The following is a 16,462-nucleotide window of genomic DNA, read 5'->3' on the forward strand; positions in this document are numbered from 1 at the left end:
ACATAGTAACTTGTAACCTCAGTCCGAAATTGACCTGAATTCCCCCCAGGAGACTTTCCCTCTGCTAGATCCGAAATTAGGGACCCCCAGGACAACCAGCAATGGCACAGTGCTCCGCCTGAGTCGCTGAGGCCAAGGTCCTTCCATGCTAAGTCTCCGATTCCATTCCGGAGTCGTCCGAATCCGCATGTTCTAACATCAAACTACGTCCTCAAGTTGCCACCACAACTTGAACAATGCAGAATCCACCCAAGATTCCACATATCCCGGCTCGTACCTCACGAGCTGAATGACCAAGAAATCTTCCCAAATAGGGAAGTAAACATATTCTACGATTTTGGGGAAGACCCCGATCGTGAAGCAGTAGTTTGCGAAATCTTAAACCACACATGGGTTCACAACGAACTCTGGTTTAAGGTCAAATGGGAACTAGGGGACACCACATGGGAACCCCTAGGAAATTGCAACGACCTCGTCCACCTGGACGAGTACCTCACCTTACAAAATGTAAGGGAACCAGAAAAACTCCCTATCAAAGAAGACAGGGAACTCTCGGCATCACTACACCCCCAAAAACGGAGGTGGAGGAAGTAAAGCCGAGGGATGATGGCCCACAGCCAAGAGCGTGGGAAAGTTCTGGGCAAGTAACTCGCCCGGACAGCCACACCATGTATGAGAGATCACATGGGCCAGGCAAGTAACTCGCCTAGACCACATGAAACACAGGCTCACATGCAAAAGAACACACAACTGCGGCGAATCCCACACATGCAAGAACGAAAACCCCTCCCACCACCACGAGAAACATAACGACGAAATGTCATTCTCTGGGGGAGGCAACCCTCAGTTTGATCCAAACAAGCCACCGGATATCGAAATATGACAACCTGGGGAGCAAGGCTCCCTGGAACAACAACAACACCAGGTGCAAATAAGCGCCATGGACTACACGATGCACACAGCACAAATGAGTGCCGCGAACCAACAACCATCCGCATTGCTAACAGGCACTGCATACCCCAGCCTCCTCAGAGAGGCTTCCAACCATACGCGGTGCAAACTGCACCGATGGCGCAACAAGCACCATTCCAGGGGCAGCATTTGCTGCTGCAGCCCCAGGCATACTCCCCAGGGAACTTCCCTGGCCAGATCAACCCCTGGATTGGCCAATTCGGCCCAGGTCCAATAACACCCCAGCCAAATGCAGGCTGGGAATCAGCCATCACGTCAGCGGTAGCTGCTCAGACAGGTCAGCTCCGCAAGGAGCTGAAAGAGATGAAGTCCCTCATAGGAGGGAGATGAGGGAGCGACAGCAGCTCCTCGTCCAGACCATCCAAACGGGCATGGTCTGATAACTCGAGGGTGTCAGAAGATGCCTGCGACCATTGCGCCCACTGGAGGTGCAAATACAACAGAGCACGAAGAGATGCTGAGGGCATCTTTGACTCTCTGAAAGACACAGAGAGAGAGGTCGATCTCCAAAAAAGGGAGATCGAATTACTGAAACGCGAGCTCAGAGAGGCATGTGCACTGGCAGACCTTGCTGCCAAACCCATTATGATGGGGGCCTCCCAGGTCAGGGGGAGGGGATACGGTTCCGGGCCTCATGAGGTGCGACCCCACATGGGGACTAGCGCATCAAGGGGTGGGGCACCGACTATCCTGCCACCCTGTGGGCAGGCGACCCTGTCCAGGTTGCATAAGGGCCCGCCCTCAGAAGGGCAAACCCATGTCGAGGGGAAGAGGGAGAGCGGTAGGCAACCAACGGCAGACCCTAAAACGGGGACCACTGCCAGAGGCGGCAGGCTGCTGAGTACCTCAGCACCCTATGGGCAAGCTACCCTGCAGGGAAGTGTCCACATGCTATACGAGACCACTGAACTCAACGAGTTCAGCAAAGTCGAAGCTCCAGTTGACGTAACAATCAACCCCAACTTCCCCATGAGGAGAATAGCGGGGTCAGAAGCGGCGCACGATGCCGCATACGCTTGGTGGACAAGCGTGAGTGGGAAAGAATTCATACACTGGTACGAACAGGCTGAAGCCGCCTTCAAAAGTGGCAAGGTACACAGAACCCTTCACGAAAAAGCGAAGGAAACTGAGAAATACTTCTTGGGACTCCCAAGTATTGCAAGACTTGCGGAGTATAACTCCCCAGAGAACAAGGGAAAAATCTCCTAGGCAAAGCTGCCTATCTAAAGTCCCAGTTCAAACCACTCAGGACTCCTGAGGAACGTGCTGCAAGAACTGCAGAACGGGAAGCGAAAGCTTCCAAATACCGGGAAAGAGACGCAAGTCTCCGTGCTGGACAACCAGCCCAACGACCACCCTTCCCCATGGGAAGAACAGTAGACCTACCATACTCCACACCTGAGCCAAGTAGCTCAGGAACACAACAACCCGCTCCCACCCAGGGAGCGCCCACTTCGTCGAGCCCACAGCCCGACAATGTAGCCCAGGCTACGTCATCGCATCTGACGCAGCAATCGGATGTCCAGATGAACAACCCAGAGGAAAACCCTCCTCCGGGGCAATGACTCCACCCTTGAGAAAAGGGAAAGTGGCACGGTAATACGCCATCGAGGCGCCCGTGAAAACACCTTCCCCCAACTCGAGGCCCCACACACAATACTGTATGCGAGGAACCGCAAGTAACAATTGTGGAAATCTCTACTCCGTCAAAAGACCCACATCCACCACCACTCATGTGTAAACACCACTTACACACGAACCCTCACAGAACAAGTGAGGAACACCAAAGACATACAACCTTTGGGTCGAAATTCATTTTCGACAAACTCCACTACTTTTCTCCCTGCAATACCCATGTATCACCGTTCACTTCAAAGTGACGGCCCACACTCACTTATTCCTTAAACCCTTTCTCTCTCCTTCACTGACATGTACAAAAATCGCCCACTTTAAAGTGGCAACAACAAAACACTCATTGATAATCTCAATGTAAATCAATTATTAAAACTTTGTTTTATTCACTATCAACCTTGTATGCATTGCAAGTGCAACGCAAGGGGGGAGAATGTCAGGGCAATAGCCCCGAACCCCGAGCCACATGTAATTAGATACATATAGTCACATGGGTAAGCGGGAACCTCCGGGTAACTGCTTACACAGCACCATAAAATACACATACTTGTATCACTTATGGCCTTGTGTGCTGAGCTACCCAAAGACCTCACAGATACCTAGCTATAAGGTTATACAGAATGTTAGCCAGATGTCAGGTCACGATCCATGTATGTAGGGGGTCACGTGACCCAGGGAGGTCACTATCGTCCTACCCACTGTGAATCATACATATTTGATACTCACAGCTGGGTTCTAGGACACCCACCTTACACCAGAGCTTGTATGTACTTGTAAGTGATGGATTTTCCAAATCGGTGGAGATTTGACAGAGATGCCAGCCTTGCAAGCTACCCATAGTAGGTGCATACCAGATATGGTTATCTACAATGGCTTGTAAAATCTCCAAAATCTTTATAAGCATTAAAAATCCCCTTGAAAGCACCATGGCAGAGTATAATGCTCGAAATCATTGAGAAACATTGGCCATTCCCCCACCTCGGCCCTAATTCCCTTAATATTCGATTATCTTTTCCATTTTCCTGTCTACTATTTATGTAAATAGCCATATGTACAACATCACAGGGCACATAGTTATCAGGACATCCTCAGATTTTCCCACAGTCCATTTTTGGCAGCAAGCCACATCACCAGGACGTCCCAGGATGTCCACATTGAAATAGGCCATTTAGGCCCTATTTGAAGCGTAAAAAACACCCCTTGATATAATTGGCTGACTAGCCTGGACAAAGATGGAGATGGGAGTTGAAAGGGCACGTGAATCGGAAGGGGCCCTTGACAGCAGGTTGTGCAACAACTTACAAACCAAATGCGGGAACTTAGCTTGATTTTGGAATACAAGTGATGGACCCTGGGTTAGCCAGGTTATTTGCAATAATAGAGGACCTCTTGCACAGGCATTCAGTTCATGCTTTCAAGAATCCGCTACAGAGTAGCGGGAATTCCGGATCATCCGGAATAATCTGATCCACCCAGAGCCTTAGACAGGATTTATGATACAATTTGCTGACAAAATAGGACTTATCACATGAAGAAAAAATCGTGTTTCATAGCTAATCAGGGCTAACAAGTGTTGGTAGTGGGCAACGGCCACAAAGGGCCCAGGTGAAATTACCCACGACCTGCGACCCGTGCTCATACATACAAAGACGAAAAAGAAAACAGACGAAGGTTAAGGGGAGTGATGATAAGAGCCAAGTCGGAAGTAGTGAAACATAAAAAACAAAATACAACACAGAGCTAATGTACAAAGACAATGTAAAAGATGTACAAAAAAAAGAGGGGATAGTGTACCAAAAGGAGGAGTGTCAGGGAGGAGGTGGGAGACAAGAAAAGGCTGAATGCTGAGGCAAACGGGAGTGAAGTCACACCACGGAAAGGTGTTGGCAGTAGCAAGTTCAGGGAGAACAGAGCGTCGGTAGTGGCAGTGGCAGTAGGTCAAAGGAGTAAGCCCGGAAAAAACAGGTGGCAAGTTGGATCTCACTCACCGAGGGAGCACGAGATACCAGGCGATAGGGGGAGGAGAAAAGGGGGGCCATCAGGGTCCCTTTATAAGCACGGCCAAAGCAGATGAGTGCTCTCCTCAATAGCGAAAGTTCAGTACGTACCTCCACTGAATACGGTCCGCTTCGCGCATCCACACCGAAACATTCAGCATACGTCTGAGGCAGCGTCCCTTGACCCATTCAGGCTAAGTTGCGGGAGAAATCACGAGAGATCACCGCGACCAGTGCTGGGAGGCATGTGAATGCCAAAGCGGTCCCAACAGGGCGCAGCTAGGTTTCCCAGCCAGTGGCGAGCGGAAGCAGGAACCTGAGATCAGCTGATGGCAGGTTGCTATCCCATGATTAGTCTCGTGAAATGGAGACATTAAACAACCAGGCTACAATTGTTATGAGGGTGCCCCTCAAACTGGATGGCCGAGCTTGCATTTGGATCCGATGAAGTCCCACGGGGTGACGATTTCTCACGGGGTGACGATGCGCAATTCACAACGCGCTTTCCCACGGAAAAAAAACGAACCCCCTCTGTAAACAAATGCCTCGCAAGCTCGGCCAATAAAACCTCTGTCGCACATTAGATCAAGGGATTACTTTTCTGAGCGGAAGGTCTCGTTCTTCCGTTCGCCAACCACCAAGATTCCATCGACGCCCTGAAGTATCCCAGCTCTAATTTTGGACTATGATTAAAGAACCGAAGGCCCTTCGCTGTATTCAATAGCCACGGGGGTATGAGTCCTGTATGCATGTCCTGAAGTCACTCGCTTTCGTGTGAGGGTCAATCTTGGATTCAACTCCCCAATGCTACTCGTGTACTTCAAGCATGGTGAAATATTATATCGCTTTGAACTAGAAGTTCCCTACCTTATTGAAAATTGGGGGAAGGCCCGTTATGGTAATGGTAGTTGGCACAGTGCGCACTGCATCGTTATCCACGGTTGGAGGCAGCTATGCAACACTGCAGCCATTGTTGGGTGGATGGCAGGACATACATTATTGACCGCAGCAACGCAGATACAAGTACTGCATTCTGCAGAATGATAATTATCTACGTTACGTGATGTGGATGCATGTCATCAATTAGTCCAACCAACCCGTTAGGCACAACGGCGAGGGGCAAAATAATTGATACTTCAACGTGACCTCAGTCGACCATCCAACAGGGGTGCACGTTTCGTTACCCTGCATCTGACTGCATGTTCCGTTTTCGAATGCTTGTTCAGGGACTTCCTTCCATGAAGTACCCCTGATCTCAACAACCAGATCGCAAACAGGCAACTGCATGTATTTTTCATTATATTGAGTCTTGCTTTGCTTGGCCAAGGCTGCGGCAGCTGTGCAATTGTTTGCTGAGAAATCAATGCTCATTCAGAGCAAAACTTTTACTTTGCGTTTTGGCTCACTGGTGGATGCATTGAACGCAACCCCTATAGGAAGGCCCCCGGTGCCTCCAAGTGGGGCCCACTGAATCTCGGCAATGAGGAAATCAGCTGCGGCGATGGGGAGCAAAGTGATTGGGGCGAAGAGATTCCAGAATCGCATTGTGTTTACTGTTGCGGGCAGGCTGCGTGCGTAGCTTTGGTAAGTATGTGGGTCTTTTCAGCGTTAGGCAGAGATGCTGACCTCAGTCTTGGGCGCATGCGACAAGGAGGGAGGACAAGCACAATCTCAGGAGGCTATATAGGCGATTCCAGTATCCTTGAAAGTAATATTCCCTGGAAAAACTCAATATCACGGACGTACATATGCATTATTGCAATCACAACAAACGGTCCGAGCGCGCGTTTTTTCGGGGACCAAAATACTAATCTGCAACCCAAGTGCAATTCCCTCCGGTCATGCTTTCATCACCCAACTCCAAATCCCAGGAAATCCTGACCGGTGCTACGCGGTGTGATAATAATTGATGTTAGGAAGAAACTTCCACCTTTCACCAAATGCCGCGGCAATGGATATGAGATTCGGCTGTTTCCTTGCAGTCTTGCTAGCCATACATAGGATAGTGTCAGCTGATTCAATTTCTGCTTGTTCATTCGAGGGATAAAGGGAATGATGGATGGGACCGCAATCACAACGGTTGCCTGTTGACAGGTCAAGGTCATCCAGTTCACAGATTAAGTGTCCAAGTATGTGCATCTATTACCTGTGCAGTTACCTGACAGTAGTCGCTGCATTGTGAGGCCAAATATTCGAGGTGATTAGTCTCGGTGCCAGATGTTCTGGTGGGTGTGACCTTGATGTATTGAATTGTTGTGAAGGCCTGGGACCGAGGCTACAAGGTGATGTCAGATCTTGGATACAAGACTTCGGCAGTATCCATGTTACATCCGAGTTGTGTCCCACCTATGGCTCCTAGCGGATCGGATCAGATCGGATCGGGATCAGAATCTGCGGATATTTAGAGGTTTGAAACAAAATCCGTATCCGGCGGTTAGAAATCCGCGGATTGTAAATTAAATTGCATTTAGTCAGAATGTCCTTGACGAGAGCTTTCTAACAATACCAAATCTGTCCATATTGGTGGAGAACTGATGGAAATATGGGGAAAATGGTGGAAAACTTGGAGGTCAAATGCCTAATTTGGAAATAACGGGCCTGGGTGGTCAAATAAGACTTGGAAAAATTGGAAAAAAAAATAGGAGGGGTATCTAGGATAGTAGGCGACAACATATCCACGGATAATCGGCCGATCTGCGGATTAGAAACTGCGGATATTATCCACTGAAAATCCAAAACCGGATCCGTGAATTTTCGGATGTGGTTGCGGATATCCACAGATCATCTGATCCGCTAAGAGCCTTAGTCCCACCTACTGCTTGTGGCTTAATATAGAGTGGTATCTTGGGGTTACCATCCAATCTACCTTAGATAGATTTCAAGAGGACAGGATTGTGGAAAGTCTAATGTGGTTGAGTGGAGGTCCATAGGAGGTCTGGAGTTAGAGAGGCAAGATACAAATATTAATATCAGGATAAGGTGAGCAGGAGGGGTACCAGAGATCTCTCAATCCTCCCAGATTGGGTGAGATACCAGGGCCTGGTGACAGCCCTGACAACTCAGTTGAAGTCATTGACATTTATGGCAACCAGTCACCAATGCATACTCCAGATTGTTGTCAGGGACGTGTAGTCGAGGCAGTCCGGGCATAGTGTCCAGCGCTGAGGACCTCACGGGGGGTAGATCGGGCATGCGTACTGGCAGGCCCAATGCGGGGTAGCCATCCCTGGCCACTTAGACTGAAGTGGGAATGTTGAGTTGTTATTAAAAGGGAAACTATGCTACTTACCTGTCAGGGCATGTCTTCGGGTTGCTAGCATAAGTAGCGCAGCGCCACATGGCCCATATCCCCATCAGGTTCTTCTTCTTTTCCGCTTCTGATCTTCTATTTGATCCGGTCACACGGTATCGATTATGATGCCGTGTGATCTTCTATCATCTTTGATCCGCTCCTACCGGTTATTAGTTAGTTGGCTAGTTACCGTCTCTACTGTGTATATATATCCTTTGCTGGCGTGGGCAGCGAGCATGCATGACCCTGACATTACCTGAAGTGGGAATGTTGAGAAGGTTACTTCTTCGGTTCCTACCCCAGGTGTGTTTATATACATGTAGCTTGGGTCACATGAGGTCCGCCATGTCACCCTGCATACAGCCACAGTCACCTGGGTGTCCCTGCAGGGGATCCTGAGGGTGTTGTCAGGGATGCGTCTGGGGTTGGGGCCCGGATGTGACGCCCAGCACTGGGGCCTTCACAGGGTGTGGAGCGGGCATGCGTATTGACGGGCCCGATGCGGACAATGGTCCCTGGCCACTCAGACTGAAGTGGGAACAGTGAGAAGAAGGTTACTTCTTCGGTTCCCACTCCAGGTACATTTATGTACATGCAGCTTGGGTCACATGAGGTTGCCATGTCACCCTGCATACAGCCACAGTCACCCAGGTGTCCCTGTGGGGGATCCCGAGGGTGTGTGCTGCACGTGCACATGCTGGGTTGCACCGTGAAGCCATCTGGGTCATCCAGGGCTGGGTGTGTCATGTGCGTGTTGCGGGCAGGTCAATGATACATAGAATGGAGAAAGGTCGTCCATGTAGATAGAAATAGAATAGAGAATAAAAGGAAAGAAGGATGAGAGATGGAGGATAGTGATGGAGGGTGGGGAAATAGAGATAGGTGGGATACTGGGTGAGGGTGGGTGGAGCCAGGTTGGGCGGTGTCAGGGACGCATCTGGGGTCGAGAGGGCCCGGGGGTAATGTCCGGCACTGAGGCCATCGCGGGGTGTGGAGCAGGCGTGCGTACTGGCGGGCCCGATCCGGGACGGTGGTCCCTGGCCACTCAGGCTGAAGTGGAGAATGTGAGAAGAAGGTTACTTCTTCGGTTCCCACTTCAGGTACATTTATGTACATGCGGCTTGAGTCACATGATGGGTGCCACGTCATCCTCGGAGGCAGCCGCAGGCATCCGGGTGTCCCCGTGGGGGATCCCGAGAGCGTCCGCTGCATGCACGTGTGCTGGGCACAGCGGGAAGCCATCTGGGGTGCGTGGGCCGGACGGGTCAATAGTACATCAATACAAAGGAAGGTGGTCCGTGTAGATAGAAAGAAATAAACAGGAAGAGGAAGATGAGAAGAATGAAATAAAGAAAGGGGAAGGGAGAGGGAAAAGAAAGGGGAGGAGAGGGAGGAAGGAGGGGGGAGGGGGATAGACAGCGGGGAGCAGGTGTGGTGTGGCCGGGTGGGTCCGGGTGGACCCGGGTCAGGCGGGTGTGCCCTGACAGGCATATGCTGCATGCATGCATACTAGGTTGCACCCTAGAGCCGTCTGGGGCGTCCAGGGCTGGGCATGTTGTGTGCGTGTTGCAGGTGGGTCAATAATACATAGATATAAAGGAAAGGTCATCCATGTAAGATAGGAGTAGGAATAGAAATAGAGACAGAAATAGAAGAGAGAGATAGAGAGGAGAAGGAACCGGGAAGGAGGATACAGGATGAGAGAAGAGGTACCGGGTGAGGTGGGCCCAGGTGGAGGTGGGTCGGGCAGGTGTGCCCTGACAATTGTCAAGCAATCAGCATGGCAAAATAATGATGATGCTTTGAAGCATTGACCAATGGTTGAGTTGTCTGGAGGACCAAGTGGTTCACCATGACAAGTCTAGAGATGAACTGCAGGCTAGGGTCTTTCACCCTAGCCCTGTGTCAGCTGATGTCAGAGTGTGAGGTCTCAGTGGGGTAGCTCAGCACACAGAGCCATAAGTGATACAAAGGTGTGTATTTTACGGTGTGTGTAAGCAGTTAAGGGAAGTTACCGCTTACCCATGTGACTATATGTACCCCGTAATTACATATGGCTCAGGGTTTGGGGCTATTGCCCTGACATTCTCCCCCCTTGCATTGCATTTGCGATGCATACATGGTTAATGATAATAAAAGGGAGTTACATTGAGTTTGAGAATATCAATGAGTGTTTTATTATCATGACAATTTATACATGTCGGTGAGAGAAATTGAGGGAATAAATGGGTGTGGGGTCGTCACTTTGAAGTGAACAGCAATACATGGGTATTGTGAAGGGAAAAATAATGAAGAGAAGGAGTTTTTCGAAAATAAATTTCGACCCAAAGATTATATGTCTTTGTTATTCCTCACTTGTTCTGTGAGGATTCATGGGTAAATGGTGTTTACACATGAGCAGTGGTGGATGTGGGTTTGACGAAGTAGAGATTTCTGCAATTGTTACTTGCAGTTCCTCACATACAATATTGTGTGTGGGGCCTCGAGTTGGGGGAAGGTGTTTTCATGGGCACCTCAATGGTGTATTACCATGTCACTTTCCCTTTCCTCGAGGGTGGAGTTATTGCCCCAGAGGAGGGTTTTCCTCTGGGTTGTTCATCTGGACATCCGATTGCTGTGTTGGATGTGATGATGTAGCCTGAGCTACATTGTCAAGCTGTGGGCTTGACGAAGTGGGCACTTCCTGGGTGGGAGTGGGTTGTTGTGTTCCTGAGCCACTTGGCTCAGGTGTAGAGTACAGTAAGTTTACCGTTCTTCCCGTGGGGAAGGGTGGTCACTGGCCTGTTTGTCCAGTGCAGAGACTTGCATCTCTTCCCCGTATTTGGAAGCTTTCGCTTCCTGCTCTGCAGTGCTTGCAGCATGTTCCTCAGGAGTCCTGAGTGGTTTGAACTGGGACTTTATATAGGCAGCTTTGCCTAGACTTTCCCAGGAGATTTTTCCCTTGTTCTCCAGGGAATTGTACTCCTCTGCAAGTTTTGCAATACTCGGGAGTCCCGAGAAATATTTCTCAGTTTCCTTCACTTTTTCACGAAGGACTCTATGTACCTTGCCACTTTTAAAGGCAGCTTCAGCTTGTTCGTACCAATGTACGTATTCTTTCCCACTCATGCTTGTCCACCAAGCATATGTGGCATCATGTGCCACTTCTGATCCTGCTATTCTCCTCATGGGGAAGTTGGGGTCAATTGTTATGTCCATAGGAGCTTCGACTTTGCTGAACTCATTGAGTTTGGCAGACTTGTATAGCATGTGGACACTTCCCTGCAGGGTAGCTTGCCCATTGGGTGCTGAGGTACTCAGTGGCCCACCACTCTCCCTCTTCCCCTCAACATGGGTTTGCCCTTCTGAGGGCGGGCCCTTATGCAACCCAGACAGGGTCACCTGCCCATGGGGTGGCAGGATAGTCGATGCCTGGGCACTGTATCCCCTCCCCCTGACCTGGGAGGCCCCCATCATGATGGGTTTGGCAGCAAGGTCTGCCAGTGCACATTGTAGGCAGGATAATTGCTCATGCACAGGGCCGGCTCAGATACCCGCTTCCAACATTCCGAAAACCACTTCCATTCATGCGACAACTCGATACGAATTTGGTATCTAAAAATAGGGCTAAATTCTACGATTCCGACGATATCAAGAACGTCCCAAACGGTGGAGAATTGATGGAGTTCTGCATTGGACAGGTTAGGCACGGCAGGTCACGAGTATGTGCAGGTGTGGGAATCTCAAGCAGCAACCCAGAATTCCAGCCTCACTCGTTCCCACGGCGTCTAATAAATTGGTAAAAATGCTTATTGGCTGCGTGTGATTTATCTCCGGCTGCATTTCCAATTTAGGCCCTTAATTCCGTAAATACGTCAAGATATCGCTTATTCTCTTATATTTTCATATTTTTGCCATCATTTCAGATATTGATTGATTTTCTTTTATTGTTACTGTTACCCTTTTTATTATTTCGCCTAATAAAGTACCCAGGTGCCATATGGCACCAATATTCACCATCAATTATTTCTTATGATCCTGTACATACCGGATTTTTGAAAGGAAGTTCTCCCCTCCCCCAAATTCTCTAAGGTGCTAGGATGCGCTAGAGTTGGAGTGAGTGAGTGGAATTCCAACAGTAGGAATAAGGGCAGCTGTCTAGCTCACAACAAGTGAGTAGTGGACGCTGAGCCCGGACCTTGTGGAAATCCCGGAGAACCCACACAGAGTTTAAGGATCGAGTCAAGCAAAGTTTGAGAGGAGAGATTAGGAGAGTTTGGCCCCACAAGCTTAGTCAGCATAGAGAGCTGCAGGCCCTCTTGCAGCATGCCTCTTTGAGCTTGCATTTGAGTAATTCGATTCCCCTTTTTTGGAGATCAACTTCTCTCTCTGTATCTTTCAGAGAGGTGAAGATGCCCTCAGCATCTCATCATGCTCTATTGTACTCACGCCTCCAATGGGCACAATTATCACAGGTGTCATCTGATGCCCTCGAGTTATCAGACTGTGCCCATTTGGATGGCCTGGACGAGGAGCCACTGTCGCTCCCTCATCTCCCTCCTATGAGGGACTTCATCTCTTTCAACTCCTGATGGAGTTGACCTGTCTGAGCAGCTACTGCTGATGCGATGGCTGATTCCCAGCCTGCATTTGGCTGAGGTGTTGTTGGACCTGGGCCAAATTGGCCAATCCAGGGGGTGATTTGGCCAGGGAAGTTCCCTGGGGAGTATGCCTGGGGCTGCAGCAGCAAATCTGCCCCTGGAATGGCACTTGTTGCACCATCGGTGCAGTTTGCACTGCATATGGTTGGAAGCCCCTTTTGAGGAGGCTGGGGGTATGTGGTGCCTGTTGGCATCGCAGATGGTTGTTGGTTTGCAGCACTCATTTGTGCCATGCACATCGTATAGTCCATGGCACTTATCTGCACCTGGTGTTGTTGTTGTTCTGGAAAGCCTTGCTCCCCGGGTTGTCGTATCTCAATGTCCAGCAGCTTGCTTGGATCAAATTGAGGGTTGCCTCCCCCAGAGAACGACATTTTTGTTGTTTCATTTCTTGTGGTGGTGGGAGGGGTTTAGGTTCTTGCATGTGTGGGATTCACCACAAGTGTGTGTGGTTTTACATGTGAGCCTGTGGTTCACATGATCGAGGTAGGTTACTCCTAGCCCATGTGATGTCTAGCACATGGTGTGGCTGTCTGGGCAAGTTGCTTGCCCAGAATCTTCCCATGCTCTTGTCTGTGAGCAATCACCCTTCCACTTCACTTCTTCTGCCTCCATTTTTGGGGGCATAGTGATGCCGAGAGTTCCCTATCTTCTTTGATAGAGGTGGATGAGGTCATTGCAATTTCCTAGGGGTTCCCATGTGGTGTCCCCTAGCTCCCATTTGACCTTATACCAGAGTTTGTCATGAACCCACGTGTGGTTTAAGATTTTGTGAACTACTGTCTCACAATTGGGGTCTTCCCCAAAATCGTAAAATATGTTTACTTCCCTATTTGGGAAGATTTCTTGGTCGTTCAGCTCATGAAGTGTGAGCTGGGATACATGGAATCTTGGGTGGACTCCACGTTGTTCAAGTTGTGGTGGCAACTTGAGGATGTAGTTTGACATCTCTGGAAATGTTTCCAGAATTTCATAAGGCCCTATATACAGGGGCTTTAGTTTGCCTGCCCTCCCTTTGGGTAGGTTCAACTTATCCATGGATAAGTATGCAAGCTCACCTTTTCTCAAAGGCGGGTCCAGGCATCTTTTCTTATTCGCCTGGATTGTTTGAGCAGTGCAATTGTGTATTATTGCATCATGTGCTGCCATGAGGTTTTCCTTCGCCTTTTGGGCGAAGTTGTTCACTCCCAGGTAGTCCGAGGGTGGTGCTGTTAGGCATATCTTTGGCATGTGGCCATAGATTAATTCGAACGGGGCAAATCCTGTCAATGTGTTCGAGCTCGCAGTGATTGTGAATTCTGCCATCGACAGCTTTGCTGCCCAGTCGCATTGATCTGGTCTGACCATTGCACATAGTATCTGTACTACTTTTTGTATCATTCTTTCTGCTTGGCCATCACCTTGTGGATGGAATGCAGTTGTGAATTTCAACTGCACACCGAGTATTCAGTGTAGTTTGTGCCAAAATTTTGACATGAATTTCGAGTCTCAATCTGATATGATCGAGTGTGGTAGACCATGAAGTCTTACAACTTCACAAAGGAATACAAATGCTAGTTCTAATGTGTTCGTTGTTGTTTTTATTGGAATCAGGTGGACATTGGACGTCAACCTGCAGATGATTACCCAGAGGTAATCATATCCCAAGCTTGTTGGGAATGGACCTGTGAAGTCCATGGCTATTGATGACCACGGTGTTTCTGGGGTCAGGAGTGGGTGAAGCAATCCGGGATTTCTCCTGGTGCTTTTCTTTGTTGTCTGACAAGTTCTGCAAGACCTGCAGAACTTGTGGGTGTCCTTCCTCATTGACTTCCACCAGAAGTATTGATGGAGGGTTTCCACTGTTTTCTTGGATCCTGTCAGAGACCAGGTTCGAGACAAAGGAAAGTCTCTGTGGCAGAGGGCTTCGGCCTCAGCGACTTATGCCAAGAGCGCTGTGCCTAGTGACATGTCCATGCTCTAACTTACTAACTGGCAACCAGAACTGAAGGGGGATAACTCTAGTCGATTTTATTACTGAGGTGTAACCTATGTACAAGTTGGATATATATATGGTTACAGTGAAGATGGGTCCGCAAATGGTGGAGCTGAACGGAGCAGAGCTAACGGGGTTAAACATCAGCCGACTGAATATTACCGACGAGTCGGGTCGCAGGGTTAGCGATAGGCCCAAAGGTGGGCTCTGCAGGGCAGGCAAGTGTATTGCCCAGCAGAGGCGGGAGTGCGCTAGCAGACGTCGGAGCTGTCCGGGAGTCTTTGGGGCTCCGTACTTAGGGAGGCGTAGGTAATAAATTGAAAGGAGGGGGTGGTGACCATCGAGGGGTACCAAGAGGATTGCAGAATATGGGAGCTCCGAGGTTAGTGAAGAAGGAGCGGAGGTAGACCGGAGGGATCGGAGGGACTGGGAGTCGATGGCCAGGGATGGATATGACAGATCCTCGGTGTCCAAGTGTTTTGTGGATGTTTTCGAGGATTAGGATTTCCTTTCGTAGTTCCCTTTCGGGACTACTATTTGGGACGTCCCTCCTTCTCCAAGTCGGGTTATCAGCCCATCTTATATGGAGAAGTTTTTGAAATTCCTGGGGTTCTCTAGGATTTCCCGGTGGATCTGGCTTTGCATGTAATTGCCTCAATAAGGTCTTTTCCTTTGAATTGTTTTCGAAGGTTCTCTTCCAGAATTATGATTTCTTCCAGGTTTTGGGTGCTCCCCCCTAGAGCTTCCTCTAGGGTATTTCTCACACATATTGCTGTGAGTCTCTTTTTCTCTGAGTTTTTAATCAGAGTACTGCTTAGCAGCAGTTCTTTGTATTCCTTGACTCTGTCAGGGATAATGTCTTCTGCATTTTTATCCAGATGGATATCCACTGACACATAGTCGTTGAAATGCAGATCCTCATCAGTTGACGAGTTGTAGTACCATGAAAGTGCATCTGCCACTTTGTTCTTGTGGCCTTCCACGTATTTTATTTCACAATTAAAGCTTGCAAAGAAGGCTTTCCATCTCAGGTGTCTACCTGAGTTGTGGTTTTTCGCTTTGAAATATTCCAAAGCTTTGTAGTGCCTCAAGGACGCCCAGTGCCTCGAGTTTGTAGGTGAAGTACCTATGTTGTGTGTTGGTGAACTTCATGGACATGAATGCAGCTGGGTGGCAGGTCTGCCACTTTTCGCCTTGTCCAATGAGGGTGCCCATGCCTGCTGGGCATGCATCTGTTATGACCCAGACATGGAGTTTACTCCTCTCTTCTTCTGAGAGGTTTTCGGTGGATTCCACAGGATGGGCTTCAGTATCGGAGCCCTGCATGCGAGACGTTTAATCTTGTCAAAGCATTTCTGGTGGAGTGGTGTCCACCTGAATGTCTGCTTGTTTGAGCAGATTGTTTGCAGTGGCCCTGTGTAGCCACTGACGTTTGGCATGAATATCAATAGATATTCTACCATTCCCAGGAATCTTAGGACTCCTGTGTGGTCTACTGGCTCTCGCCAGTTGTGGATTTTTTCCATTTTATCCGCTTGAGCATGGATGCCTTGTTCATCCACGTGGCTTCCTAGAATGTCTAGGATTGGAGCAAATGGCTGGAATTTTTTCCAGTAGAACTTTGCCCCCTTGAGGCAAGTAAACAACCACAATAATGCTTTATTGTGGTTCTCCACTGAGCTTGTGCTGGTGAAGATATCGTCGAACCAGATGTGTAGGCATTTGCCTACTTCTCCTCGTAGTTCCCAGGTCAATGTGTGCTGGAAAGTACAGGGAGCATGTTAGAACTGGGCAAGGGCGGACGATTCTGGAGGGGAACCGGAGACTTAGCAAGGAGGGACCTTGGCCTCAGCAACTCAAGGGGAGCACTGTGCGGGGGTTGGAGACAGGCCGGAGGTGGGGCAGAGCTCCAAGGGTGACAGGATGTTGAAGGGACTCAGCTTCAGGGACTTGG

The 16,462-nt window shown here is 49.2% G+C and overlaps 1 protein-coding gene across 1 annotated transcript; it reads right to left on the bottom strand.

The window, feature by feature from the left end:
- Nucleotides 1-5,398: 5,398 nt before the first annotated feature.
- On the bottom strand, nt 5,399-6,253 carry EI90DRAFT_3074684 (uncharacterized protein). The gene is made up of 4 exons (XM_039061520.1): nt 6,228-6,253; nt 6,008-6,154; nt 5,469-5,953; nt 5,399-5,419 (listed from the first exon to the last, which is right to left on the bottom strand). The coding sequence occupies exons 2-3, from the start codon at nt 6,144-6,146 to the stop codon at nt 5,685-5,687; spliced, it is 408 nt and encodes a 135-aa protein (XP_038911824.1). The 5' UTR covers nt 6,147-6,154; nt 6,228-6,253; the 3' UTR covers nt 5,399-5,419; nt 5,469-5,684.
- Between the last annotated feature and the right edge of the window lie 10,209 nt (nt 6,254-16,462).

This window comes from Cantharellus anzutake (assembly GCF_015039405.1).
Source record: "Cantharellus anzutake strain C23 chromosome Unknown EI90scaffold_58, whole genome shotgun sequence".
Taxonomy (NCBI): domain Eukaryota; kingdom Fungi; phylum Basidiomycota; class Agaricomycetes; order Cantharellales; family Hydnaceae; genus Cantharellus; species Cantharellus anzutake.

Excerpts from the sequence above, each read along its gene's own strand:
- EI90DRAFT_3074684 (XM_039061520.1), bottom strand. The coding sequence starts at position 6,146 with ATGCGATTCTGGAATCTCTTCGCCCCAATCACTTTGCTCCCCATCGCC. Across the intron at positions 5,954-6,007 it reads TGCGTTCAATGCATCCACCA|CAAACAATTGCACAGCTGCC; the intron begins GTGAGCCAAAAC and ends TTGATTTCTCAG.